Below are 23,278 nucleotides of genomic sequence, written 5' to 3'. Positions count from 1 at the left end.
CCAGAGGGCTTGAGCAGGCTTTAACCACCCTCCTGCCAGCCCACCTGCAAGAAGCTGGAAGGGAAGGGAACTTCTCTGATCCCTGGACCTCTGGGTTCAGCTGAAACTGGTCCAAAGCTTCCTGACAAGGGGAGAGGCAGAATACATCGATACATCCGCAGAGACCAGCTGGCTAAAAACATCTTTATTGGCAAGAAGCTAAGCACAGGCAATCTTTCCATTCTGTGGTGATACAGAAGTTCCTTCCAAATCTCACCAATTCATGGTAAATGAGGTCAAGAGGTGGTCCCTGCCAGCAGGGAAGAGCTGCTGGGGAGAAAGCCACCACTGGTGTCTCCCCCCTGACATCTGTCCCCCTCAAAGGCCCTGCCACCACCCTAGCAGAAGAGGGTCAGCTGCCAGGTGCTCTTGACTGTTGTGTCCCTGTGTTCAAGGGACTCAGCAGGACACAGAGACACCCTCTCCTCCACCCACACACATGCTAACAGGGCTCCACATAGCTGTCGTAAGGGCACGGGACAGCACCAGTCAGGAGTCCTCGAAATTCACTCCAGATGGTGCCTTCTTGCTGGGAGGAGATAAGAAGGAGCATCAGAGCCCCTGCTCCCACACAGCTCTGGAGCAGAGCCCATGGAATCCCCATCCACCCGAGCCCCAGCACTGACCTTTTGAAACCAGGGTTGATGAGAGACTCTCCTGGGACCTTCCTCTTGTGAGGCAAAGCTGAGCCAGCAGTCCTGTTCTTCCTGGGGCTAAGGTCTGCCTCAGTGAAAGATAGGCAGGACATAGACTGCAGGTCAGCCAGGTGCTCTGGCAGCCCTGCCAGTCCCTCCAGGGCCAGGGTGAACTTCCAGCAGCCCAGCCTGGCAGGACCAGCAGCTGTGTATGGTGAGGAAGGGCCAAGCCTGGCCTCTTCTCCCAAAGGAGCCATGGACCTGCCACAGCCTTCCATCTGGAAGCACAGCAAAGCCTGCCCTCCTTCTGAGGCTGGCAATGCCTGGCCTCTGACCTGAGTACCCCAGATACCCTGAGAGCCATCACAAGTGAGCCCTGCCCCTGCTCTGCTGGCATGGGCACCAGCACAGCCAATGCCTGCCAGCAGCCACAGCCAAGGGCATTCAGAGTGTCCTCAAGAGTACATGGACACAGGACCAGCAACCTCCAGGGAGGAAAAGGCAAAGGACAGCAGGACCAGGGCAGGTGCCCCTGGCAGTGCCTACCTGGCAGCAAGAGCTGCTGGCTCCGGACAGTGTTCTTCTGAGGGCTGCAGGAAGATGCCAGTGTCTCCACCGCTGCTGAGACAGAGGCCAGAGCCAAAGCTTATGACAACACAACCCAATACAGCATAAAGCACGCCAATCCTGTCCAGCCAAACTGAGGCTTGTTCTCCTTTCAGCACTCCCATCCAGACTGCTGCTGCTCCAGAATCTTCCCAGACCCCTCAAAACAGAGATGTCTGTGACTCCCACATCCAGGACGCTGGTGTTGCACTGGCCATGAGGACAGGGCTGTGTTTCCGCACAGAGACACACCACTGCATTCTCCCGCCTAGGCACCATCTCTTATACTCAGGGGATTCTGGTACAGACCCTGGCCAGCTTTGCGATCTGGCCAGCTGAAGTGGGAAGCAATGGCAGTAGCTCTGCTGCTGGCCTTCTGGAACCAGTGAGGAGAAATCACCTGATGTGAGCACTCGAGAGGCACAGCCCTCTCCCACGGAGAGCCCCAAGGATGAGCTGGGACACGTGGTGCACTTCGGGTGGCGGTGATAATCCCATGAAGGTGGCAGGAGCTGCCGGCCCTCCCCCTGTCCTCCCAAACCCACCACGGACCTGCCAGGCGGCTCTCCAAGCTCTCGATGCAGCCGGCCATGCCGAACAGCAGCGCCTGCAGCTGGCTGCGCGCCTCGGCGGCGGGCAGAGGGGTGAGGGCGAGGGCCAGGGCCGGGCACTGTGGCCCCGCCGGCAGCCGCAGCGTGGCCGAACCCGGGCCCAGGCTCAGCTCAGCGGCCCCGCGCCCCAGGGCGGCCCTGCAGAGATAGCGGGTGAGGGGAGTGGGGCACAGGGGAAGCCTGGGGTAAAGGGAGCCGGGAGCAGGGGGGACTCGGGGCGGCGGCACCTACCTGAGCATCGCACCGTGCTCCTCCGCCGGGCACCGCTGCAGAGAGGGGGGAGGAGGAGAGCACGTCCGACACGGCCTAATCCGGGCCCAAGTCCATCCTCGCCCCGACTGCACCCCCCTCCTCAGCCCCGGGCCCCACCGCCGCCCTGGGCCCCACTACATACGCATTCGAGCGCAGGACAGTCGCTGAGGTCACCGGCCCAGACCTCCATCGCGTCGGTCACACTGCGGGAGGCAGCGGCTCAGGCCGGGGCTGCTCGACCCCCGCCCGGCCCCGGCCCCGCTACCGTGCCCGGCCCCCGCCCGCTCTTACTAGACGGCGCCGCCGGGCCGGCAGTAGCAGAGGAACCGGCCCGGCCCGGCCTGCAGTAAGTGAAACGGCCCGCCTGGTTCCGCCATAGCCGCGCCGGAAGGGGCGGGCGCGACTGGCGGGGGCCGCCCGGGGCCGAGAGCGGCAGCGCCGCCATGGTGAACGTGGGGCTGCGGCGGGTGCAGGATGATGTAGCTGCTAAGCACCCGGTGCGCCTTGCGGGGGACGGTGGGGCCGGGTGTGCCGGGTGTGCGGTGGGGCCGGGGCTGGGACTGAGGGGGCCGGGTATGCCGGTGGGGCCGGGGCTGAGGGGGCCGGGTGTGCGGTGGGACCGGGGCTGAGGGGGCCGGGTGTGCGGTGGGACCGGGGCTGAGGGGGCCGGGTGTGCGGTGGGGCCGGGGCTGAGGGGGCCGGGTGTGCGGTGGGGCCGGGGCTGAGGGGGCCGGGTGTGCGGTGGGGCCGGGGCTGAGGGGGCCGGGTGTGCGGTGGGGCTGGGCAGTGCTCCAGCCCCGGCGCTGACGCGTCCCCGCAGGCGCTGCAGCAGTACGCGGCCTGCCAGTCCCACGCCTTCATGAAGGGCATCAGCACTTTCTTGGCAGGTACAGCCCGGTCTAGCCTCCCCCAGCCGTCCCCGGCCGCTTTCCCGCGGCGGCGGAGGCGTCCCGGCTGTGTTCGGTAGCTCCGGCCTCGATCTCTGCAGGCAGCGGGGCCACCTTCGCCGTGCAAAAGCTGGCGCGGCAGAAGCTGCCGTACGGTCCGCAGTGGAGCCTGCTGGTGGCCGCGGGTGAGTTACCTGCCCGGGCGGTGCTGCGCTCAAGAGGAGTTTGCCCTTGCTGTGCGCAAGTCTTCCCTGGCTCTGGTCACCTCCCGGCGCCCTGGCCCCGGGGGTTCAGGAGCGTTCTCGGGGATTCAGGAGGGTTCTTGGGCTGCTGCAGCAGGTGCTATCCCCACCAAGGTGCTGTCCCTTCCCAGCCGCAGGGTCCCTCGCAAGCTATGTAGTAACCAGAGATGAGACACAGAAATGCTCTGACTTCTGGATTTACTTGGAGACAGGCAAGTCCCCACAGGAGCTCGCCGTGACTGGTAGGGTGTCTCAGCCCACAGGTATGTTGACATTTCCCTGCTGCTTTCTCCTGGCTTGTCATGCCTGGTTCTTCCCTGCTGCAATAATTAGTTTGCTGTTCCTGACTTGTAATTAACCTGGTGACTGTATCATTTCCAAAACCTCAATGTAAGTCCCATGCTGGCACCTTGCAGCTGAGGGGTGGGAGCAGGAGGACCTATGGTGGCTGAAGCTCTCTGCCTGGTCTCATGGTTCCCATGTACCTCTGTGGTCGGGGCTGGTGACATGGGCTGGGTACACTCGCTGCTATGTGCTGCCCTACCTCCTTTGGGAATTCACAAGAGGCAGCACGAAGGGCTCATTTGCTAGAAGAGGAAGGAGAGGGTAAGGGATGGAGAGAGCAAATGAAGTCTGAAGAGATTTGGTCCTATAGGGTGAGCAGACTTGGAGGGGCACCAGGAGAGGTGCTGGACAGTTCCCATGGCTGCTCACTCTTCTCTCCCACATGCACCTTGAGCTCCCAAAGCTAGGACCACCTGAAGAGGCTTTAAACACTTCACCAGGGATCTGTGATTCTCTGCCCACCCTTGGCAAACACACCAGGGTAGCTGGAGATCCAGGAAGCTTATACTTTGTTGCAGAAAATCTGCTCAGCACAGAGGATATGGACAGCACTGCACCACCGGTGAGGAGGAACAGGTATGGGGACGTGGTGGAGTAGCCAGCAAAGCACCGTGCACTCTGCCTGTGTCCCACTTCAGCCCCTGCTGCCTGCCCAGCCCATCGCCGCCTCTGCTGCCTGAGTATGGTGGGCTTGCTGGAACTGTTGGGAAGCTCAGAAGACTTGACCTTGCAGCGAGAGCATGGTGGAAGCACCAGAGGGATCACTGCTGCTTCTGAACATTGCACTGGGAGTACAATAAAAGTGGAGATCTGAAGGTGCTCATTGTGGATGAGGTGAGGGCTGGCAGTGGGACAGGCAGAGCAGGTGATAAATGTCACCCTGAGGGAACAGCTGCAGTGAATGTTGGAGCTGGGAGTTTCAGTCCCTCTCTGGCAGTGGCACTCACTCCGTCAGCAGATGGATTGCTGTGATCTGTCTGCAGACATGGACACATCTGGGTTAAGCTGTGAGGGCAGAGGTGTTGCTGTGTGCTTTCTGTACCCTGAGCCCAGCCAGTCCCCATGTCCCTGGCCCTGCAGCAGCAAGGTTTTTCTCACCCACCTGAACAGGGCTGAGCTGAGCCCCAGAGCTGATTGGCCTCTGAGGTATCCTCTGCCCCTGCAACAGGGGTGACTGTGCCCAGGGCCCCTCTCTGCAGTGTCCACATGTCACTGGCCAGGGCATGTCATCTGGGCAATCCCAGATTGCCCATCTAAGTCCATAATTAATTGGCAAGAAAATGGTACTGGCTCAAATCCTGTACACAGAGGATGTGAGTTTTTTCCTGACTGGGTAAACTGGCTGCTCTTGGTAGATGTCCAGCTCTGATTCAGCCATATCTGAATTTGTTAGAAGAGGTAATGCAGCGTGGATTCTGGAAGCTGCCTGGGTTCTTAGAGCAGTGTTTCAGCTTCAGGGACTAGAAGTGCCCCTTCCTTCTCTGTGAGATGTGGAGACAGACCCTGAACCTCTCTCCACCACGGGAGGGAGTCCCTGTGTGGGGGAGATGAGCCTGGGGAAGAAACTGGGTTTGAGGGTGCAGAACATCATCTAAACCGGCATCAGGTTTGCCCTGAGCAGAAAGATTGGGAGCAGCCAGTGGAACAGCTGAAAGCAAAGTGCTGTGGGGAGCAGGTGGGTTAAGCCAAGCACAGCATTCCAGGAGCTTGGCCAGAGCAGGGAATAGTGTTGGGAAGTGAGCAAACCTGTGGAGCAGAGCTCATGCTACTGGTGGGAGCAAGGAGAGCAGCGAGAAACCACAGCTCCCTACAGCCAATCTCCTCTGGGGTGTTCAGGGAACATGGAGGGCAGAGGGAGGCTTCCCAGTAGATTGGAGAGCTGGGACCAGCCCCATGCAGCTGCTGGGTGCCAGGTGTGTGTCATCGTGTCTGAGCTGCTGGTGACTGCAACAGTAAATGTGGGCTGCCCTGCTGCCCTGCTTGGACACCAGCACTGGGCTCCGGGAGTGGAGGCAGTCAGCAGGTTGTCCATGCCCAGGGGTTTGGCAGCTTGAGCACTGCCTGCTCCTGGCTTTGAGGTGACTGCACCCCCAGTGCCAGGGAAACCTCGATGACTGTGACTGGCTGGAACTCTTTCACCTCCAGGTGGGCTTTGGGTCTAGAGTGAGATTTCCAGCCCAACTTCAGTCCATCTTGGGGAGGTCTTCAGGCTGGTAGAGCACACAAAGCCATGATGGTGTCTCAACACTGGACAGGCTGCAAGGGGGTAGGACCTTTGAGCAGAGCCTGACCTGTGGCTGTGGCCAAGGGGCCCTGCCCTGGGAACAGTCAGGCTGATCTGCCTGTTGCTAATCAGAAACCACCAAGCCATAGCAGTGGTTAAAAGGTTTTATTTCAGATTATAAAAGAAACCCCAAACAGACAAAACCAAACCTGCATCTTTGCATGTCTGTGTTCTTAACTGGAAATGGAGGTGCATCCTACCAGCTGCCTGGTGTAGGGTGATGGCAGGCTCAAATCCTAGTGCAGAGCAAAGTCCAGTTCTGGCAGCAAGCCCATTGCCTCTGCACCACGGAGTTGCAGGGGCCAGGGGATGAAGGAGTCTCTACCTGTGGCAAAGGCAAGTCTGGTACAGGAGCCACAGGGATGGGGAAGGCACCATGTCTGGTTGCTGAAGCGGGACCTGGAAGCTGCTGGCTCCCTGTGTCTAGTTATTGTTATGTCTTTACCCAAAACTGAGAGCAGTGGATGTCTGGGCCAATATCTGGCCTTCAGGGAGGTCAGTGGGTTTTGTACGCTGTCCAGAAAGACAAGCGTGAGCTCCAGGTGATGCCCAGAGCTCCCCAGGAGGCAGGGCTGATTATCCAAGGACAGGCTAGCAAGGTCAGATACAAAGACTGGCATAAGTAATATTACCCACCCACCTGCATACACATGAAAATGAGTCCTCCCGTTGCCTTGGCTCACTGGTGCAGCCTAGCTCAGCTCTGGTGGCAGAAAGATGTCTCAGCTCTAAATGTCCCATTCCCAAGCCTGCTCCAGGGTCCATTCCTGAGTAGTGCTAGGAAACTCTTCTGTCCCTCCTTTCCTGCAGCTTGAGGGCAAGGGGAGAGCAAAAGGGGATAACTTTCCTTCTGGGAAAGTGCCAGGCCTTGGCAGAGAACACTGAGCACTCGCTGCATCCCAAGTGTTCAGACCACAGAGACTCCAATAGGCAGGATGGTGCTGGGTCCTGCAGACACAGCCCACCCTGTTCCTGCTGTCAGATTGCGCTGGACTTGCTGCGCCGGAGCAGGCAGATGGCAGTAACCAGGGACATCAGGGTGGTGACCACAAAGAGCAGGATGAGGATAACCCAGTAGTTGTACAATATGCTTTTATGGGAGGAGGGCTCCTCTGCTGGGATCATGTTGGTGAAGTTCAGCATGTAGCCCAGGGCCCAGCCAATAGAGGTTTCTCCTGCCTGTGGGAACAGCATGGCATGGTCACCCAGCCAGCCAGCCTATGCCTGTGGGCCTCAGGAGACCTTAGAATCATAGAATCATGGAATCATTAGTTGGAAAAGACATCTAAGATCATGGAATCCAACCTCTCAGCAGTGCCAAGGCCACTACTAACCCATGTCCCCAAGCGCCACTTTCACGTGTCTTTAAATCCCTCCAGAGATGGTGACTATCACTTCCCTGGGAAGGCTGTTCCAATGGCTTAACACCCTTTCCATGAAAGAATTTTCCCTAAAATCCAAACAAAACATCCCCTAGTGCAACTTGAGGCTGTTTCCTTTTGTTATGTCACTTGTTCCCCGGGAGAAGATCCCAACCCCTAACTGACTCCACCTTCTTTCAGGTAGTTGTAGAGTGAGAAGGTCCCCCCCGAGCCTCCTTTTCTCCTGGCTGAGCCCCACCCCCCAGCTCTCTCGGCCATTCCTCATTAGAGTTGTGCTCCAGACTTTTCAGGGACCACCTCAGTGTCAGCCCAAGGAAGGAGAAGGGTGTGGGGGAAGCCCAGAGCACCCTGAGCTCTTGCTTGTTCATGGGTCCAGTCAGCCAAGAGACAGAGCAGTGACCATTGTGTGCCGAAGTGGGCTCATCCCATGGGAGCAGAACCTCATCTGCTCAGTCCAGTCTTGATCTTCTTGTCTGTCCCATGATGTGTACAGGCAAAAGCAAGATCCTGCCCTGAGGTAACTTCCCAAAAAGCCTGAGTAAATCACTGTTTGGGATGGCTGGTGTCTTGAAGGCCAAGGAAGGGCTAAAGGACCTCACCCCACCCTACGGCCAGCTCAGCTCATTTTTTTCCATACCCCAAGAGATCCAGCCAAAAACTCAAGAGTTCCATCTTGCCTCTGTGCCCTGAGATCTTCCTTCACTCTGCTTGCCCTTTTCTTGGTATGGCATCATCTGTCCTCCAGGATTCCTTGGTCTAACTACAAAGAGATCCCATGGGATGGAGATGTGCTTTTGTGCTACTCACCTTCTTCTGGAAAGCGATGTTGGGGAAAGAGTGGTTGTTGAAGTTGTACCCTCTGGTGGTGAGCAAATATACAAACATGCTGACAGCACAGTAATCTGGCAGCCTCTTCTCCAGCTTGGGAGCTTTCTGAAGTAGCTGGGTGGGATGCATGGAGGGAAAGAGAAAAGGGGTCAAACCAGCTTGTGTCTGTGGGCTGAAGATCTGGGTGGTTGCATGTCAGGCCAAAGCTGCCCATACTCACCTGAGCGCCTCCTGGTCCCATGTGGGAGCCATCACTCCCCTTACCCCTACTCCATGGGTGCCAGCACACCCAGCCACTTCCAAGGGCTGCTCTCAGAGCTTAGGTTGTGCCCCACACAAAACAGTCCCCTTTTCCCCGCTGTGCCCAGGCAGCCCACCTCGCTCCAGCTGGTGGCACAGATGGTCTCTGCAGCACCCTTCAAGTCATTGGGCAGGTGTACAGATCTCCCCATCACGGTCTGGATGAAGTCCACTGTGTAGAAGAAGGCGGAGAAGGCCTGATGGAGGGAAGGGAGCAGCTGTGGGACAGGCTCTTTCACCATGAGCAGAGACTGACAGGTGTGGTGAGCATGAACAACTGCCCTTGCAGAGCTGGGGGCCTGGCTTTGCCACCACATGATGCTGGGGCACCGAGGACAACCTACCCACCCAGCAGCTGGGTAACCACCCTGCTCCATGCTGGGACTTACAATGAAGTTTCCTGAAACCTTTGGCTGGAAAACACCATCAAAGGAGCAGTGGGAGTAGGAGCAGGTGGTGAAGTTGAAGAGCTTGCTGACATGCAGAGCACAGAGGTTTCCGTTCCCGGTGCCAACCAAGGCGATGGTGGTGTTGAGGGCAAGGTTTGGCATCTCCTTCTCGGTGCAGGGGCTGTCATAGATGCTGCTCAGTGACAAGCTCTTGTTGTAGCCCACGGGCCAGCAGGGATGGGGGACAGTAGCTTGGTAGCTCTCAGCCTGCCAGAGGAGGGACACATAGGATGCTCAAGCTGTGCTCTAGCTCCAGCTCCCCTGGAGCTTGAACAGTGAAACACAGAGCAGTTGCCATAAATGTCTCAAGATGACTTGGGGTGTCTTGGCTCTACCCAAGGGGTGCATCACCTTATGGAGATAGTGGGTGGAAGCTCTGGGAACACTGGGAGAGGGTTTAGGGCAAAACCCAAGAGTTGGCTGGGAAAAGGATGCAGCTGGCCCAGGGCTGGGGGACACCCCTGTGTAAACACCAGGGTGAGGAGGCAGCTGTGGGGTTGTGACAGCCAGCATCCACATCAAGCACATGCTGTACCTGGAGGAGCTTGGAGAGCAGCCTCTTGAGGACCTGGTCCCTCCCGTAACAGAGGTAGCTGTGGGTGTACACTTTGTATGCCTGCCCATAGAGCTTCAGCATCACTTTGTTTCTGGGGTTTTCGATAGGGTCCTGGGTTTCAAAGGTGATCTGTGTGGAAGCACCCCCAAAGTCCATGGCCCCCAGGGTCTTCTTCTGAGGCTGGATCCATTCTCCAAGCCACCCACGCTGAACCAGGAAGACAAGTGTGGGCATAAGGATATGATGGGCTGTGGGACAGCCCATCCACCACAGGCATCCTGCTGGGTGTCACCATCCCCTGCCCACCTTGATGAAGTTTTCCAGGAGGTAGTTTGCAGTGACCCAGCCAAAGACCCCTTCCTCTTCCCCTGACAGGATCTTTGCTCCTCGGAAATCAAAGGGGTATGTCTTCAGTGTAGCTGCCACAGCTCTGAGGACCGCATCGGATGCCTGTGGATCTGCAATGCTGTGGACCAGGTGAGAGGGCAGAGTGATGGGACTGCACAAGGGTGTGGCAAGCGGATCCCTGCCAGCCCCCACAGCCCTTGGGGACAGCACTGCCATGACGGGGGCAAGAGATGTGTGAATCCTTCCCTAGGTACTTATCATCCCACAAAAATCCCAGCTAATTCCCCTTTTCTTTGCTGGAGGAGGGAGGTAGCCAGGATGGAAGAGTGCTCCCTCCTCCTGCAACAATGGGATTCATCCCTTCTGGGCTAGGTAAGGGTTGGGGTCTGCCTTCTTGGGGGTGATTATTTTCACTGTGTCCCATCAGGCTGGCAGTGGGTGCAGGGAGATTTTGCTCCCAGCTAGCCAACAAGTCTGAGTGGCCCCACACCAGCCCCTTTCCACCAGGGCTCTGCTAGCAGTGCCCTGCAGAGCACATCCTGCTCTGAAAGGCAGGACTGCCTCTGCAGCGGACATGGAGCTGGGAAGCTGGGTGGTAAGGAGCTTTGCCTGCAAAGAGGCAACATTTCATCACCTCCACCACTCCCTGTGTACAGCAAGGTGACATGGCAGGGTGGCATGGCAGGGCCCCCCTGAGCAAGCACTCACTTGAGCAGGCGCATGCCAGCCGTGGCGCCCAGGTAGAGAGGGGTGCCCATGTGCTTCTCCTTGGGCACGGCTCTCAGAGCCTGGTTCAGGCACTGCTCCAGGCTTGTCCCGGCAGCTGGAGGGTTTGAGCTGTAGCTGGAGATGCCAGGACCTGCAGAGAGCAAACAGCATTGCTCCCCGTGGGTGGGGGGATGATGCCCAGTGGGCAGCTTTGACCCTCCCTGGCTTTCAGAAAGGCAGGTTTCTGTGATCAGGGAACCCATTTGGAGTCATCCAGGGTCCACCCACACCACATCCCCTGCTGGCTGACAGCCTGGGAAAGGCTGATTAATGGAGAGTGGAAAACCAACCCTGGCTCCTCACTGGGCTAGGCAGGGAGCTGGATTGTTTCCTGTTAGTTGAGTGCCTGCCAGGAGAAGATAAACCACAAGAATGCATGGCTGCAAGTCTTGGGGGAAGTTGGGAGAGGTTTTGGGAATAGAGCTGAACCCTTCAGAACACTTCACTGCATTAGTGAGTACAGAGGGTGACAGCTGGGCATGGCAGGGGCACTCACACCATGGTGCCCTGCCACAGGGAAATGACAGACAGCACCACCAGCCCCTGACCACAGGTCAGGGCCAGCCCTTACCATCCACATCACACATGCCGTGCTCGCTGACCACCCCAGTGTCGTTCTCCTTGTCTGCAGGCCACTTGTAGACAAACATGGCGGTATGGGAGGACCCAGCGTCGAGCACAATGCCGTACTGTGGGGGGAAGGCTGTGGGTCAGGCATGGAGATGGAAGGCACCCCAGCTGCTCCAGCCCTTCCTGAGCACAACTGCTCCTGCCCTGGCAGTGCCCAGCAGCTCCAGAGCATCATCTGGCAAAGAGGAGCTCTGCTCAGCCCAGCCCGGCACAGCTGTACCCACACCTGCCTGCACAGGGCACTGGCTGGGATGCAACTTGGAGCAGAATACTGGCCTTCCTGGGATGCTGCTTGGAATGGCATGGGGACTCTGACTTTTTGGGCATGGGGACCCCCTTGAGTGTAGCCTGGGGGACTCTTCCTCCACTGTAGGCTCCCATCTCTCCAGCATCGCTCCTGGCCACCTGCATCCATGCTGAGCCATGCCAGCAGGTCCCTGGGGCCAGTGGCAGGGAGAGACACCTGGAGTGACCCCTTGGGATGTACTTGCCAAAGAAGGGCAGCCAGGCACCTCATCCCTCCTGTCCTTGTATGGTGTGGCCATTCTCTGGCTATAAATAACCCTGCTCCTCTTGCCAAAGTTACCCAGCTCTTGAGGGGGGAGGACACCCCACATGCTGCCTTCAGCCCCACCAGGCAGACCCCTCTGCTTGACTCTCACTGCCTGTGGGCCTGGGCCTGCCCATGCTGCCCCCCCCCCCGTGCCCCCTTGGGGCTGTGAGTCTGGGGTGAAGCAAGGCAGGACCCAGCACTACCCCAGCTGAGTATCTCTGGGCTTAAACCTCGTACTAGGCTTCATCTTCTCCTGTCTTGCCCAGATGCAGGACTAGAGTGGGCAGTTCTTCTCCCTGACTGGCTCCTGGGAGCCACCTCAGCCCTTCCTTCCATGGGTGCCCCATCCCATTCCTGTCCCTAACCCCTGGTCTTGGCCAGCTCAGGCAGCAAAGTGTCAGGGCAAAGGCAGGGACATCTGGGGGCCCCATTTACAGGTAGCCCTCATTCCCCCATGAACCCATGGCCCCACACCAGTGGTACACCCTGCTTTCCCAGGGGACTATTTCACACAGGCGACACCCCCCAGCCTACCCCAGTGACTTTCTTACCCTGGGCCAAAAGCTACAAACCAGCAGAGAATCCCTCTCTGTGGCCAGACTAGGACTGGTGTGCCACAGCACTGGTGTGAGGGATCAGCTTCCAGCACTGCTAGACCTTGCAGAGAGGAGGAAGGGGGCTCTGACATCTCCGACTAACACCCCAGTCTAGCCCCCTGGGCTGGGTGCTGAGGTGAGTGTTCCAGGCAGGCTCAGGGGGCTCTCATCACCCTCTCTGCCCAATGCAACATGGGTCACGCACTCTCTGGCACCCCAGTCCCTCCTCACCATAGCACCTTCTGCACCCCCATATGGGCCGTCACCCACAAAGAACCCTGAGGAGGGCCCAGTCCCAGTGGACGTCCTCTGTCCACCTCTGTGGCACATGTGCCCATGCACCCCACAGGCATCCTGTCCTTGGTTTCCTCATGGGGCAGCACACCACCTCAGGTATCAGGAAGTGACAATAGCAGAAGCAGGGTGACAAGGCTGTCCCCAAAGGAAGAGCATTGACAAGTCACCCCCAAAACGGAGCTTAAGTGCAGCCAGGACCCTGGGAGCAGTCTCCAGCACTGGGATGCCATGGAGGGGCTGCAGACCACAAAGTGGGATGAGGTTCAAGGCAGGGATATCTATGTGGTGGCAGGGGCTGAGAAATGCCAGAGTGTGAGGCAGCGAGGATGACCTGCAGCACCAGAGATATGTGGTGCCACACACCAGGAATGGGGTCAGCCTAGGAGGGGGACGCTGAGGACACCAGACCAACCCCATGGCAGAAAGGGAAGTGGCCATGTGGCTGACTCTAGGGTGAACAGGAAGATACCCACCACCTGTGACAGGGGGAACCTGGTTCCAAGGGTTTCCTCCTGCCCTCAGCAGGGCTGGCTCAGCTGTGGCCTGCTTCTCACCCCTTGGAGAGCTGGTGTGGGGGTGCACACCGGGGGTGGGTTTGCATGTGTGGATGTGCATGCATGCATATATGCATGTGATGTGCATGCTGCAGGTGTGCAATGTCTGTGTGTGTGTGTGCATGGGCATACATAGGTGTGCACAAATTTAGGTGTGGAGGTGGGTGCATGGGTTTGCCTGCATGTGAGTGTGCACAGGCAAGGTGTACATGCACATAGGTGTGCCAGCATGTTTTGCGTGCACCTCTGTCTGCATGTACATGTACTTAGGAGGATGTGTGTGTATGGGTGTGCATGGGCACACATGCCATGTGGGTGATGCCTGGGGAAGTAGAGAACACCTGGCTGCAGGTGGGTGGCAATGAGGGGCAGCATCGAGCCTGCACGCAGGGCAAGCCCTATGCAGAGGTGACATGTTGCAGTGACAGTGGCACTGCTGAGGCAGGCTGCAGAACCAGCTGCTCCACATAGGTGCATCCTAGTGCTCTTTGCTGTCAACACCTGTGGATTGGGGTGGAGGGTCTTTCCTCTCAGACCCCCAGCCCACTGTTGCCAAGTGTGAACCCCTGGCCTTGGTGGTAGATGCAGCAGCACTTGGTTGGGTTAGGTAACATGTGGCAACATGACGGCGCTGCCAGCTGCAGGGATTTACAGGTGCCCAGCCGTTCTGCTGTGACAGCTCTCTCTGCAGCCACCACAGCATGAGAGGAGCCACCATAGCCTCATGCCAGCCCCCCTGTCCTTCTCCTGGGGGTGTGGGGTTTGACATCTCAGCCTGTCCCTGTGGAGGAGCTGTCCTAGCTGGCAGCACTGGCAGTGGTGAGGAGGGGTGAGAGCCATCTGTGCAGGTGTGTGTGTGTGTGTGTGTGTGCATGGACTGAGGCAGATTTGAACAGCCAAAAGCATCCCAGCAGTGAAGGAATGACCCTTCCTCCAGACCCGAGGGTACCACATGCTTCCAGCATCCACATGGAAATTGTGGATGTGGTCACCTACAGTGGTGCCTGTCCCTGCCCCAGACCCTGTGCCTGGGCGTGAGAGCCACTGTGTTCCCCAGCACAGGTGCACTGCCATGCAAGCACAAGTCATGGCTGAGCCATGGCCACAGGCAGGTGGGCTGCATGGACCCTACAGGTGGGAAGCCACAGGAGGAAGGACAAAAGCCCATCCCATTAGTGATTTGCAGAGTAAGCGCTGCCCTCAGCTCTGCCAGCTGAGCTGCCTGTGCCTGTCAACAAGCACACTGCAAATGAAGGCTGGAGAGACACAAGGATGCCCTGGCATGCTCCCGTGCTGGCGCCTGGCTCCCATCACCCTTCTCATCTGCCCTTGCCTTGCTTGTCTGCCAGTGCCCAGGGCTTGGCAGGGCCTTGTATGTGTGGGACAGTCCCCAACCCCAGCACCTTCTGGTAGCACAAGGATGACAGATTTTTTTAACAGGACTCCCTGACCAGACCCTGGTGATGCTGCAGGGCTGGGGGACATAGAGGAGTCCCCATAGTGGCACCACACTGGGACAGTTTCCCAGTGCCAGCCCTGGCTCTCCTGTCTTCTGAGTCACCCTGGCCCCACGGGCTCTACTCCAACTCAGCATCACCCAGCACAGCCCCAGCCAGGGCTGCTCAGTCCTAAAGCCCCTGCAGAGGCAGCGCAAGGGACAGTGATGTCCCCAAAGGACATGAGTAGGTCTTGGGACTCCTGGTCAGTTCATAGTTCTGCCCAGAGAAGTCCCCATACCAGGGGAGGAGGCAGAAGGGGACACTGAGAATGCCTCATGCTCTGCAGCCTGGCACTCTGCCTGATCTCACATGCGTGAGACTCCAGCTCCCACCCCACAGGCTCTCCAGGCTGCCCCATGGTGCACATGGGGCTTAGCCCTGTCCCCACAACATCCTGCCTCCCTCAAGGGTGGTGAGACCATGGGGCACCCAGGTTTACAGGTTTTCTTCCTGCTGCAGCAGCCACAGCACTGTCAGCATGGCTGGCATGGAAAGAGCCCAGAGGGCATTGAAATGGCCCATGAAGACATTTGCCAAAAGAAGGAAGAAAAGGGCTGTTGAGAGCAGGTAGCAATTTGGGGCCGTCAGGTCATGAGCCCCACTGCAGACCCGTGAGGGAAGTGAGATGCTGCTCTGCTGAGATCAGTCCTTCAGCAGCAAGATAACTAGCGCAGAGTGGTGTTAGGGCTACATTCCAAGCAAAGGAGCTGGAAAGGGAAGATGTGGAGCTGTAGCTCAGCAGTGAACAGCATTATCACCCAGCTGCTAATGTGGACTGAGCCAGCAAGGACCACATCTTGCACAGGTGGGTGGGAGGACATGCCCTGGGTCCCCCCCAGCAAGATTGACCTCTAAATCATGTGGGCGTCTTTTGGGTTGAGTTAGACTAATGCGAAGTTCTGCATTCCCAAAACAGCCCTGAGCTTAGTGCGAAAGCAACTTCTTAGTGGCTGCCCCGTACCAGCCCTGTAGGAACAGGCACTGCTGGACACCAGTGCATACACCATGCTGAACCTCATGGCACTTGGCAGTCCAGAAACTCTCAGTCGCCAGGACGGGCAGTGCAGCTGTGGACAGAGTAGGGTCAGAACCCATATGAGTGTTCAGGGATCCTAGGCCCCCAACCACACCACTGCCTGCAGACTGGAAGGTGCTACCACCCAGAGAGAGAAAAGGCACAAAAAAAGCACAAAATTTAAATTTCTTGGAATTAATTTGGCTTAAAACCAATGTTCAATCTTGGAACCCAGAGGAAGAAAGGCTTTCCAAGATGACTCAAGTGCTGCATATGGGGCTCTTGGTACTGATCTCATTCCCCCATGTCTCAAGATATAAAATCCACTTTGAAGCCAACTCAGGCACTGCCCAAGATGCCCAGCATGTGACAGTGGGTAGCAAAGAAAGGTGTCACAGGGAAGGAGTTAATCATTGCTAGTTATACTAACAGCAGTGAGGATCATCTTGGCTAAGCCGGCTCATTTTCTCATCCTAATCTTCATTACATCTGACAAAGCCGGAGAGAAGGCAGCACATCTGGCATGCAGGCTGGCTCTGAAAGTTTCCGTGCAAACTGCTTGGCATGAGAAAAAGGGGGTTTTAGATGAACCATTTACCAGGACAAGAGACTGGGACTATTTTAAAACAAAGGACTTGAACTACAAAAGAGGTACTTGGCCAACAAGAAATTGTTCGGGAACTTCTTTCAGCACCTGACTTTACAATGAAAAAGGGAAAAAAGCAGCTTGCATTCAAAGGGAAGTGTATTTGTCACCCGGCAGCGCTGGCTCAGGCGACGCAGCGGGAGCCCGGGGAGCTCGGAGATGCTGGAATGCGCCGTGAAGCTCCGACCCAGGCAGAGCTGCAGCAGTAGATGCTGACACTGCTGCTCTGGTCTGGGAGGCCACTATCTTTCAGTGTGTCCAACAGACTCCCTACCCAAAATGCAGGTCTAAGGCACCAGGGATGAGCGGCCGGGCGTCCCGCAGCCGGGGATCCCGCACCGGGGGTGACAGACACATCGGGGACCTCACTGCGAGTACAGCCCCGTCCCTGCGCACCCTGCGGCGGCTGCTCCCTGCGACCCTCCCCGCAGATCGGGAAGCTCTCAACCCCGGCGTCTGCCGTGACGCTGGGGTTGCCCTGCTGCCAGAGCCTCTCCTGCACGCGGAATCCCGCACACCGGCGCGCACCCAGCGGCTCCCGCAGCCCAGGCAGCCCAGGAGCCGCCGTGCCCACCGCCCCGGGCACTCCGCGCACGGGGTCCCCCCGCCGCCACGCTCACCTTGAAGCCCGGCAGGCCTCGCGTGTCCCCGGAGCCGAGGAGCAGGAGGAGGATGCCCAGGATGCAGCCGAGGGCCAGGAGCAGGAGCAGGGCGGCCAGGCGGCGGGCCATGGCGGGGCCAGGCAGGTGAGCGGCTTCGCGGCGGCTGCAGCGGCTCCTGCCGCTCCTCCTCCCCTGCCTCCTCCTCTTCACCCGCCTCTCGCGGCTGAGTCACCGCAGCTCCGGCCCAACCGGGCGGGACACCGGGCTCCAGGACACTGCGGCGGACGGCACAGGGCTGCGGATCCGCGGCTGCCCCTCACGGATCTTTCTGCCCCATCCCGCTCCGGCACCAGGCCCATCTACCTCCCTCGGGCACGGTCCTTGTCCCCGGGATCAGTTCCGACCCAGACCCTCGGGCATCTCCCCGCCCCGAGACCAGCCTTGTCCCTCCGTCATCACCATTACGGAGGGGTTCAGTCCCATCCTGTCTGTTCTCCCTGGTCACAGCCTCTATCCCTGGAATCAGCCCCATCTACCCCTCTGGGCATGGTCCTTGACCCCAGGCTTAGCCCCATCCTTCCTCCACCCTGGGACTTAGCCCATATGCTGGTTCAGTGGGAACGTGAGAACACCCCAAGATATTTAAAAGCCCCATAAGACTCTCAGCTACCATGATTAACAACTATGACTGGTGTTGGCACTTTTAATCATCAGAAGTTCATGACAACCCTGAGGAGCCCAGACGTATATTGAAGTTGTTTTTAATATGGTCACAAGTGAATAATGTGATACATTTGCATGTGGAGCAGTGAGCCCAAAAGAGCTCTTGGCTCGAAGAAGGACATTTGGAGCTTTCTTACACAATGGGATAAGACAGTGAAAAAAATAATAAACAAGAAGATATCACTAAGGAGAGGAGGCTGAAGGACATAGTTCCCAGCACAGCTGGGGTGCAGGCTAAGGGCCATACCCTCTCAGTGAGAGTGTGAGATCAAGCTCCTCACACCCTGCCTTACTTCTGTTTTTGAAGCAAAGCACTTTCCTGCCACTCACAGCTGACCCACAGCCAGCACACATTGCACCACTTCTGGATCTTCTGCAGAGCTTCCTGCCCACAGCTGTGGTATTTGGGGTGCAGAGGTGCTTGCAGGGGTTAGCCTGTACCAAGGGCTCATGATACAGGAGCCCTCAGCCGTGATGTGTCACTCCATTGCAGAGGTTCTGCTGCTGGAGGTCTTGAGGGGGATGAGTTCAAATGTGACAGCAGTGACTGGCAGCAGAGTCTGGGGGAGAAAATGTCTAAATAGGGACAGAGAGGGAGACCCTTGCCCTGGCAGTGTGTACCACCACAGCACAGGGCTTCTCTACAGGACTGTTGTATTCAATCTGTGAGTCTGTTTGCAAGGTGTTTTAACTCCTCCCTTTGATTCATTAAGCATTTCACCCTGGAAAAACTGTGTCGATCAACTCCAAGATACTAATGTATTAATTTATGTGAAAAAATTATTTCCCTTGGCTGATGCTGATGCCACAGAAAACCACACTCTGTCCCTGAGGGTCAGAACAGCATCGTTTCCACCATCTTTCTGCCTGCCCAGGCTTACTCTTCTCCAGTTTTCATGGGAAAACACCTGCCTATTCTTTACTGTTCTTAGTACCCATCTGCCACAGATGTGGCAGTGCACACATCTGCCATCCTCTACAGCGCAACTGCACCAGGGATTACCAAGGGAGCAGAGCTATTCTCTGGATTGCACTTAACCCCTTTCTCAGTAGCTGCCAAGCCTCCCACTTAACTCTTGGGTGGACAAACAATGAGAAGAGGTCTTCAGAGGCTGAAAAGGAACAAAAAAAGTCTCTTTCCTGGATGGTAGCAAACAGAGATAGGGTAGGGAGAGCCTTGTGGGTGTAGGGATGGTCTCCTGCTCCTCATCCTTATTTTGTTTCTGAGGACTTTGGAGCAAGTCCCTGTCTGGGAGGACGTTCTTGGTGTGGTGAGACCCTCCTGGGATTTGAGTGGAGATGAGATTGTCTTGCTATTGTGCAGCTTTGGCCACCCTATTCCCAGGCTGTCCATAGGTGACATGGAGAGGGGAGTTGGCATCCCTTCCCTACCCAAGGGGAGGTGATCCTTCTTCTCTTTGTGGGGTCATATTTGCCACCCTCTTTCTGGTCCCAAAGGAGTGGGAGGCGTGAGTCGAGGGCTGAGGGAGTCTGTGCCCAGCCCTGGCCGATCACTGGTGTACCAGGATACGCAAGTTCCAGTGCAAACAGGAAGGCACCAAAAGCTGAGACATGTTGGGTTGGAAATGCTCCAGGAAATGACAGCCAGGCAGACCCATGTATAGCCAGAACAGTACCCCAGTGATGGTACGTTCAGGCAGGGAGCACTCTGGCCCTGCTGTCTGAGCTCAGCCTGGCCAGGTTTGGGGCACTAACAGCTGTGACCCCAGCAAGGGGGGCTCCTGTCATCTCTCAATTCCCATGGAGCCCCATTGAGGCACCACTGGTTGGAGAGCAGGACATGGAGAGTGGCAGCATCTCTGCCCATGCTGTTTGGGCAGCCTCAGCCTCTCACAGAGAACCCAGCCACATTCCTGGGGAGGAGCAGGTAGGTGGCTGCGCTGAGGTGGTCACTCCAGATGGGCAATCCCTAAGCTTCAGGCACGAGCAAGTTCAATGGGAAAAAGAAAGCAAGGGGCAGGGAGGGCTTTCTCTGCCATGGCAGATGAAGCAGGTGACCTGCCCCAATGCTGGAAAGTGAGCGCAGCTTTGTTTGTCTGAGTAAATAGGGACATGTGGATTTTGAGCACCACCAAACCAAGGCAAGAACAGGTCACCTCTGCAGTACTCAAGTTGTGAAGCAAGGGATCTGGGCAAACAAGCAGGTTCAATGTGCAAACAGCTGCATGGGGAGCCAGTCCAGCACAGCTACTGCTACCTGTCTGCTTGCCATTCTCCCACTTCTGTCACCTCTGTCCTTTGCAGGACTGTTCTATGTGCATTCATTCTGTCTTGAGCATCCCTAGGCACATGGTGAATCTTTAGAGGGCTGCTTTGTTAGGAGTGACAGATCCCCTCAGCATGATCAGACCTGAAAGTGGTATTTTCAGCAAACTGAAATAACCAGATAATCTGCCAGATGCAGAAGCAGAGATTGCCGTGGGGCAGCAATAAATTTCACACGATTTAGTGCTCATTTTGCATGATTTCAGCCTGTATGGGGTGTCATCACCATGATGGGGCCACAGCAGCAAGGTGTACATTGGAGGTGGGGCAGGTGCTGAGCTCTTCTCTTTGGTCACCAGTGACAGAACCTGAGAGAACAACATGAAGCTGTGTTAGGGGAGGCTTAGGCTGGATGTCAGGAAAAGGTTCTTTCCCCAAAGAGTGGTCAGCCACTATAACACGCTCCCCAGAGCAGTGGTCACGACACCAAGTCTGACAGAGCTCAAGGAGCATCTGGACAACACTTGTAGGGACAGGGTGGGATTGTTGGGGTGTCCTGTGCAAGGCCAGGAATTGGACTCAATGATCTTAGAGCTATTTTCCAAACTTAATGATTCTGTGATTGTGTGTGCTGGTTTGAAGGTGAACCAGCAAGGGAGAATGAACTCACCACGAGAGAGATTATAAGTCAGAGCTAAAATTTAATAATAATATTATTATAGCAACACTGACACACAAGGGAAATTGCTTTCAACTCACAATACCCCAGCAGTATAACCCAGTGTCCTGGGGCACAAACCCAAGGGGGTTTGTTTGCCCTTGTGCTGAGACCCCTGTGGCTCCCCCAAGTCCAGAGCAAAAGGAAAAGAAAGACCTGTTGGTGCAGGCGAGGGCTGTGGTCTGGGCGAGAGCGGTGATCTCCTGCTGTCGAGGTCCTGCTGCTGCTCTGGATCCGACGAGAAGTACCCGAGGTCTTCTTACCCACCACTTATGTACCCTCAGGGAGCACTCAGTCCCTCCCCCTGGGCGGGGACTCACACAATGGGTGATTGACTCTGGGAGCCAGGGGGTGTTGAGCTGTTGATGGCCCATTAGCAGCTCCGCCCCCCTCAGGCTGGGTGTGAAGGTGATAATGGCTCCCTGGGCAGCTGCTGCTAATGGCCCATTGTCCTTGGGGAATGATTAGAGGGGGTAGAATACACAGCTTTGATCACCCCCACACAGGGTTAGCTGGTCCCTCCTGCTGAACTAGGACATTGTGTTATCCTTGTAAGTCCCTTCCACTTGGGACATTCTCTGGTTCTGTCATTCTTTGTGGCATGGGACAGAAGCCCAGAGGATGGATGTCCCAGGCAAAGGGGAAACCAGGTCAGGAGCCCTGACTCCCCACTATGCTGGTTCCTTTGGCTTATCCCATACCTGGATAAACAGAGAGCTTAATCCCAGGTAAAGCCGGATAAGGATGTGTCAACAGTGTGCCTGAGGCACCTGAGGGCTCCTGCCTGTATTTCTGCAACTCCTGCAGCTGGTGTGGACACAGCCTTCAGCTCAGTGGCGAGGGGAGACAGGGCTTTCTTCTTCCTACTTTAAGGAGAGGCACAGGCACAGACTCCCCAGCTGGGCAGAAAAGCCTGTCCCCACCACAGAGGAGGGGAAATATTCCCTAGGGGCAAAGTGGTTGGTGAGTACAAAGAAGAGAAGGTGGGAAATTCATTACTCACTCAGCAGTGGGGGACCACAAGGTCCCCGGGCAAAGGAGAGAGGTTTTTCTAATCCACCTCTTCCAACAAAAGCCTCTGAGGTGGGGCCATCTGTGCAAGGGCTGCAGGGCTGAATGAGAGGTAAAAGGGGACACTGGAGCAGAAGGTACTTGCTGGTGTCTCTGAGAGGTGAGGTTTGCTGGTGATGGGGCTCAGGTCTGCTCAAAGGCTTTGTTAAACACGGACAAGCACATCTGGGAGCCACGAGTGGGCGGCACATCTGGGAGCACTGGCGGGCGGCACTGTAGTTCCATAGTGCTTGGAAAATAACAGGAAGAACAGAATGAGCCTGTAGACACTGCAACGGGCCAGGGTCCAAAGGCAGCGATTAGGGACAGGATTCTGTGCTCCCAGCTGTGAGCCTCTCAGCCAACAACAAGTGCAGGGGAGATGCATCCAGGAGCGTTCAATAGCCTTGGAACTGGGATGAGCCACCAGTGTGGGCCAGCCATGAGCAATGCACAAGCAATCCCACAAGGCACTCTAGAGCTGCTACAGCACAATGCTGATCTCAGCTCTGGCAAGAACCCCAGGAGGTCCTGACCTGTGCCTGAGAGAGCACCGGAGGGTAGCAGGCTGCAGTTCCTCTACAGAGACACCCAGGGCAAGAACCAGCAGGGACAGAGAGGGGCTGGCTGGAGAACAGCCTGGTCCCTGTGGCAGCCAGAAGCACATTTGGGATAGTGCAAGGCTCAAAGTTGTCCCCAGCAGGAGCACTGCCCTTGTCTGCCTCAGCAGCACAGACCAGGGAACAAGGGCAGGGACTCGCTCCTTGGTCTCAGGCTGGACTGAAGCTGCTCCAGGACACAGGCTGTGGTCCATGAAAGGAATCCTCCAGCCCTGCTCTCAATCCCAACCCCAGTCCCACTCCCAATCTCAGCTCTGCCTGGAAGCGACACTGGAAGCACAGATAGATGGAGGAGGGGGAACCTGCTCCCTGTCCCCAGGGCTCTGTTGCTCCTGCTTAAGTCAGGACCTGGACTGACCCACTCTGGGGACTCAGTTGAGACACCAGGTATATCTTCTGGAGAGTGCAGGCTAGTGCATGCCACTCTGCATGGCCAGAGAGGTGCGTCTTCCTCTTGGACCTTCAGCCAGGCTAAGTCCTGCACCAACCAAAGGACTTGGATGTCTGGGCTTCCCCAACTGCTGGGGCTGACTCTCTCCCCAGCATCTTATTGCCTTGCATAGAGGAGTCCCAGAACTGTGTGGGGTACCAAGAAACTTCCCAGCTGCCTTTTCTGCAGGTGGGTACATCTCTGAGCCCAGCAGAGATGTGTCAACTTGGAGGCAGAAAGATGTTTTTGCTTAGGCATATACCCACCTGCATCTCCATCTGCATGATGTCACTGGCACATCAGAGCCAGACAGGGCTAGAAGGGAAGCAAGCACATGTCAGGAATTTTTCGGGATGCCCACACCAGTTCCAGCACTGAGTAAGCCCACAGCACACACATGCAAGGCATTTTGGGATGTTCTTGAATCTGTGGACAATGAGGCTGCAGATGCAACCAGTGTTTCCACTGGTAGAGGAGTAAAATAAGGGAGTGCAGCAACTCTCCTCAGTTGGGAGCTCACTCCTGACTGAGTGCAGCTCTTACTGAGCCTCTGTACCATGCAACTGGGAGCCCATTGATGTATTCCA

General features: G+C 56.9%; 3 protein-coding genes across 10 annotated transcripts; 1 reads left to right on the top strand and 2 right to left on the bottom strand.

The window, feature by feature from the left end:
* Positions 1 to 169: 169 nt before the first annotated feature.
* PAXX (PAXX non-homologous end joining factor) lies at positions 170 to 3,260 on the bottom strand. 5 transcript variants are annotated; one of them, XM_071574076.1, is made up of 7 exons: positions 2,435 to 2,554; positions 2,286 to 2,346; positions 2,123 to 2,157; positions 1,833 to 2,029; positions 1,221 to 1,292; positions 666 to 759; positions 170 to 564 (listed from the first exon to the last, which is right to left on the bottom strand). In XM_071574076.1, exons 1-7 carry the CDS (start codon positions 2,518 to 2,520, stop codon positions 546 to 548), a joined length of 564 nt encoding a protein of 187 aa, XP_071430177.1. In that variant the 5' UTR covers positions 2,521 to 2,554; the 3' UTR covers positions 170 to 545. The 5 variants fall into 5 exon arrangements, with proteins under 5 accessions (XP_071430177.1, XP_071430175.1, XP_071430176.1 ...); XM_071574074.1 differs by having other exon boundaries at positions 170 to 568; positions 2,435 to 2,551; XM_071574075.1 differs by lacking the exon at positions 1,833 to 2,029 and having other exon boundaries at positions 1,221 to 1,440; positions 2,435 to 2,553.
* Positions 2,533 to 4,432, top strand: TMEM141 (transmembrane protein 141). 2 transcript variants are annotated; one of them, XM_071574081.1, is made up of 5 exons: positions 2,533 to 2,640; positions 2,964 to 3,030; positions 3,132 to 3,215; positions 3,410 to 3,535; positions 4,136 to 4,432. In XM_071574081.1, the coding sequence occupies exons 1-5, from the start codon at positions 2,587 to 2,589 to the stop codon at positions 4,213 to 4,215; spliced, it is 411 nt and encodes a 136-aa protein (XP_071430182.1). In that variant the 5' UTR covers positions 2,533 to 2,586; the 3' UTR covers positions 4,216 to 4,432. The 2 variants fall into 2 exon arrangements, with proteins under 2 accessions (XP_071430182.1, XP_071430181.1); XM_071574080.1 differs by having other exon boundaries at positions 3,404 to 3,535.
* Positions 4,433 to 5,991: 1,559 nt separating this feature from the next.
* ENTPD2 (ectonucleoside triphosphate diphosphohydrolase 2) lies at positions 5,992 to 17,286 on the bottom strand. 3 transcript variants are annotated; one of them, XR_011699456.1, is made up of 10 exons: positions 16,943 to 17,286; positions 11,104 to 11,221; positions 10,473 to 10,623; positions 9,723 to 9,882; positions 9,396 to 9,623; positions 8,801 to 9,067; positions 8,489 to 8,608; positions 8,091 to 8,225; positions 6,542 to 7,080; positions 5,992 to 6,226 (listed from the first exon to the last, which is right to left on the bottom strand). XR_011699456.1 is itself a non-coding variant. In XM_071574071.1 (9 exons), the coding sequence occupies exons 1-9, from the start codon at positions 17,051 to 17,053 to the stop codon at positions 6,880 to 6,882; spliced, it is 1,491 nt and encodes a 496-aa protein (XP_071430172.1). In that variant the 5' UTR covers positions 17,054 to 17,286; the 3' UTR covers positions 5,992 to 6,879. The 3 variants fall into 3 exon arrangements, 2 of the variants coding, with proteins under 2 accessions (XP_071430172.1, XP_071430173.1); XM_071574071.1 differs by having other exon boundaries at positions 5,992 to 7,080; XM_071574072.1 differs by lacking the exons at positions 5,992 to 6,226; positions 6,542 to 7,080 and adding an exon at positions 7,083 to 7,143.
* Positions 17,287 to 23,278: the final 5,992 nt, after the last annotated feature.

The sequence above is a fragment of the Pithys albifrons genome, chromosome 20, assembly GCF_047495875.1.
Source record: "Pithys albifrons albifrons isolate INPA30051 chromosome 20, PitAlb_v1, whole genome shotgun sequence".
Taxonomy (NCBI): domain Eukaryota; kingdom Metazoa; phylum Chordata; class Aves; order Passeriformes; family Thamnophilidae; genus Pithys; species Pithys albifrons.
The sequence above is the reverse complement of the archived record's forward strand: the minus strand, read 5'-3'. Positions and strand labels throughout refer to the sequence as shown.